The sequence below is a fragment of the Solanum dulcamara genome, chromosome 2 (assembly GCF_947179165.1).
Source record: "Solanum dulcamara chromosome 2, daSolDulc1.2, whole genome shotgun sequence".
Classification (NCBI taxonomy): domain Eukaryota; kingdom Viridiplantae; phylum Streptophyta; class Magnoliopsida; order Solanales; family Solanaceae; genus Solanum; species Solanum dulcamara.
The window spans coordinates 71,188,005-71,192,974 of NC_077238.1; the positions used below are offsets into that span (position 1 = coordinate 71,188,005).

General features: G+C 27.9%; 1 protein-coding gene across 1 annotated transcript; it reads left to right on the forward strand.

Moving 5' to 3' along the window:
* Positions 1-1,934: 1,934 nt before the first annotated feature.
* Positions 1,935-3,580, forward strand: LOC129880673 (uncharacterized). The gene has a single exon (XM_055954811.1). The coding sequence runs from the start codon at positions 1,935-1,937 to the stop codon at positions 3,444-3,446; it is 1,512 nt and encodes a 503-aa protein (XP_055810786.1). The 3' UTR covers positions 3,447-3,580.
* The last annotated feature ends 1,390 nt before the right edge of the window (positions 3,581-4,970 follow it).

Here is a 4,970-nt window from a genome sequence, read left to right on the forward strand (position 1 = left end):
GATGAATCTAGTTTAGCTAGTTGCCTTCACTTATCTCTTTTTTTTCTTTTTTCGAGAAATTTTTATTATATTTGAAGTTTGTAAAAATAAATTCAGAAGCAAGAACAATGAATTGTGTAGATTTCAATTACAGCAAAAATCATTGAATGCCACGTCTTTTCAAGTCAATGGTTTTAACATACCCCCAGAAACTAAGAACCATAAAAGAAAATAAATGAAAAAATAAATTCCTCGACGAGCTTGATAAATGGGCAAAGCTTCTAGAGCCTAAAATAGAATTAGACGCAAATGTGTGTATGTATCAGGGGCGGATCTAGGTCTTCACAAGGGTGTTCATTCTAATTTTCTCGATAAATTATTATATTGTAAATATATAAGGTAATTTTTAAAAAATTATTATGTTTATATATAGATTTCGAATTCTCTAAATATAGAAGTATAGTTTTATTTAGTAATTTAGGAGTTCAAAATTTACCTTAAGGTTCCTCTTCGAAGCACAAGCAATGGTCTGTTATTTTTCGAACTCTCTCACTAAAAATTTTGAATCTTAAAAAATACTTTTCAGTTCTCTCCATATCATATCTAATACCACAATATAATCTATCAATTTAAAATTATAAAATTCAAAAAAAAATTATTTTTAAACTCTATATCAAATTAAGATCAAACTAATAAATTAAAATTAAAAAAAATATTGATTATCACATAGAAAAAAAAAAGAAAGAAAGAAGAACTAAAAAAAAAGGAAAACCATTAAAGGAAGGACCTATTTGGGGTCCCAATACATCATGAAATAAAGGGAAGAAACAATTTAAGAATTGATCTTAAAATATTAAATTTAGAAAAGTCTCCGTAGAAAAAATACGTCCTTTAAATCGGATTCCTCATTTTGCTCCTCAACCAACGGGTATATTGGACGACGAGAGGCTCCTCTTTTGTCCTTTTTATATATTTTATCTCACTTTCAATCAATGTAATATAGTTTATAAATTTATGATAAAAATATTAAATTTTGATATTTATAATCTTAAATACAAGCAACATTTATATGATTATAAAAAAATTAAATATATCATAATATTTATATTGCTATAAAATTAAAAGTAAAACAAAAATATGAAATTTAAATAATTTCAAATATATAAATACATTTTTTTGAAAACGAATGGTATAATAGTAAGTAGATTATTTATCGTGTTTTTCTGTTACATGTCCTAAGATTTTCAAAATTGGTGAGATCGTAATAGAGTTTTAAGAAAACATTAATTGAAAGAGGCTTTAATTATTTTATACTAAATTTAAACTGTGAAAATAAATTATCTTAAAATTTGAAAATGCTAAACAATTTGAGATAATTATTTAAAAAATTATGAAAAAAATTTTGAGATAAAGATGTAAAAAACGCACAATACTTAAATTTATGGAGAAACGTGCGCAGATTTATAAATCACTGTGGTCAACTTAAAGCTCCGTGCTAGATCTGCAACAGAGATTAAAAAAAACCATTTTAATTCAAAAATAAAAAAAGAGAAAATTATATATAATAAAATATCATAATTATAAAATTACAATAACTTACATAGTTAATACTTATTGTTTATATATCCTATTAAAAAGTTTATGCTTATTTCCTATTTATAAGTTTCGAAAGGTAAATACTTTTAAAAAATTATTCTTTTTTTTTGTTATAGAAAAGAATAAATTTGTTCATCTTCGTAAAATCATTTTATTTTTTTTAATAACTATATTTTAATATATTTAGTTACAGATAATTTTCATAGTATATATAATAAGTGTTATTTGTTTGATTTTAAAATATAATGAAAGTATCTATTGAGTTAATCTCAACTAAATGGTTGATATAGTGATGGTACACTTTAATATCTTGCTTCCTACACCATCTTTTTTTTTTTTTTTTGCTTATTCAAATTGTCATGGCAAAACATCAAACCACCTCTTTCAATTTTAGATCCTCTTGTTGCATTCTTGTTTTTTTATCAATCTTTTCTTCCATTCCTCTTCTCTATTGGTCTTATTCAATTGGTTATGGCTATTGCCATAATCAAGTAGAAAGTAACAAAGAAATGTTATTAATGGAACCAATTAATCTCCTACAATACCGAAAAGCTTGGAACCCACTTGTTTTTTCATCAAAACAACGTGAAACTAGACTTGTTAAAATTGCTCTGTTTGTGAAGAAATGGCCAGAAAAAAATCAAGCTGGAGGTATGGAACGACACGCGTTAACACTCTATCTGGGCTTAGCTAAACGCGGACATGACATTCACATCTTCACCACTACTTCTTCATCCGCTAATATTCCAAGTATGATGATGAATAATCTCCATTTTCACATCTCAAGGCCTATAGGTTCGGGATATCTAAACCAAGTTGTTGCTTGGAAGCAATTTTTAGAAGAAAACGCGACCAAGGCGTTTGATGTGATACATTCAGAGAGTGTAGGGCTCAGACTAACGAGCAGATTGAATAATTATAACTTGAATAATCTTGCAGTTAGTTGGCATGGAATTGCTTATGAGACTATACATTCTGATATCATACAAGAACTTGTACGAGATTCATCGTCACAACAAGTGATCAGTGATGGAAAAATGATGAAGGTTGTTGAAGAGGTAAAGTTTTTTCAATATTATGCTCACCACGTTGCCACGAGTGATCACGTAGGAGATGTACTTAAAAGGATCTATATGATCCCAGAAGAACGTGTTCATATAATCCTAAATGGCGTAGATGAGGAGATATTTAAGCCAGATGTTTCAAAAGGCAATGATTTTCGACTAAAATTAGGTATAGACCAAGATAAATCGAGTTCATCAATAATCCTAGGGCTATCTGGGAGGTTGGTTAAAGATAAAGGACATCCTTTAATGTTTGAAGCTTTACAACAAATTTTCAAGGAGAATTCGACGTTTAAGGATAGTGTAATTGTACTAATTGCTGGAAATGGTCCATGGGGTGATCGATACAAAGAGCTCGGATCAAATTTGATGGTTTTAGGACCATTGGAACGTGCTGAATTGGCGAGTTTCTATAATGCAATTGATATATTTGTACATCCAACTTTAAGAGCACAAGGTTTGGATCAGGTACCATTGGAAGCATTTTTAACAGGTAAGCCTGTGATGGCAACAAAACTTGCAAGTTTTACTGGTTCTGTCATTGTCAACGAAGATATGGGCTATACATTTTCACCTACAGTAAGTGAATTGAAGAAAGTTTTATATGAAGTTTGGGAAGGGGGAAAGAAAATTTTGGAGAAAAAAGGCGGGTTTGCTAGGGAGAGGGGTTTGAAGTTGTTTACTGCAACCAAAATGGTTGCGGCGTATGAACGGCTATTTCTTTGTATCTCAGCTAACGATCAACAACAACAACAACAGAAGCATGAAGATTATTGTATCTATCAACCTGATCAGGAGATCGATTGATTTACATAAGATCGAATGTATGTTGATAGGAAACGAAACTTGACTCAAACTCAAGAGGTCAGTCAGTTACATCCAAGGTCCATTTTTCATTATGATATTCAAGTTTTGATCTTCTTAATTCATTGTTTATTAGATCTTATGACTTTCACACTTCAAATGTCCAATCTTGGGCATGTGGATGAGTGTTCAGTTCCACATCTGCTTTGGGAAGGGAAATTGAAATTAAACTGTGCAATATTCATCTATTGAGCTAAATTGATTTGTTCCTTTTTTTTAGTCGGTCGAAAAAAAATAACACATTTTTATATTTAATAATAATTTATTTTTAAAATATTTATTTTATTTATAATGAAATAATTTATAATCACACAAATTTTTATGATTTATTTTAAATCACAAATTTATAATAAAAAAAAATCTTAAACTTCATATCAAGTTAAATTATTATCAGAGGGGTATTTTTTTTATAGAAAATATTAATTAACTTTCATGGTAGATGCACCACCGTCACCGTAGCTGCCCTCCTAAGCTCTGTTTGTTTTTTTATCAAATTAATTTATTACTCTTCTTTCGTCTCATAAATACTTACACTCTTTCCAAGTAATGGCAAATGTCATTATTGGACAAAATCAAAGTAAGAGCCCATGGACTTAAAAAAAGTAACGTTTATGTATAAAGTGTTTTTAGAATTTTGAAATGCTGAAAGTTATTTTTATAAATAAGCAGTTGAGTGTTTGGATAAAAGTGCTTATGATGTGAATTTTAGGGTTAAAAGAATAAAAACAGGTAGTTTGAGAATTTAATTAAAATATAAAGGATATAAAAGTAATTTTCATGGTCAAAGAAAATGACTTTAAACACTTTGGAAAAAAAGTTAGAAATCCTAACTTTTTATTTTTGACTGACTTTAAGAACTTTATGGCTTAAAGTCAGCATTAGACAAACACGTCCAAAAGCTAAAAAGGGGCTTTAAGTTGGTTTTGACCAACTTAAAGCCAATCCGCGCTCTAAATGGATGGTGATGCCAATAGGAATTGAAGCCTATTGAGCTAAGATTACACTCTCTCCCTTTCTTTTTTTATTTATCATGTAAATTAAAAATATTTATTTTAAAATTATTGTCAATTTAAATAATTAAGAGAGAATTAATTATTATTTTTTTAATTTTACTCTTTAACGTTAATTATTTTAGAATTAAGAGGCGCATAAATAAATAAAAATTAAAGATTCATAAAAAATATATTAGTCAAATTATACTTTTAATTAAAAAAATTTTAAAGGTGTGCAAAATCTTACCATGACAACTAAGATAGCAATATTATTAGTTCCAAGGTTTTTTAACAGCTATAGCAATTGATTGTTATACACTTATAATAATATTTGATATTAAAATAATATTTAACTGTTAAAAGACAAAAAAAAATGTATAAAATCACACTTTGTATAAAGATTGAGTTGAAAACTAATAATAAAATTAGTATGACGTTTTATCAAAAATAGTGTATTACAGTATTATCAAAATAT

Bases quoted from the DNA above. Each gene is read 5' to 3' on its own strand.
- LOC129880673 (XM_055954811.1), top strand. From the start codon at position 1,935: ATGGCAAAACATCAAACCACCTCTTTCAATTTTAGATCCTCTTGTTGC.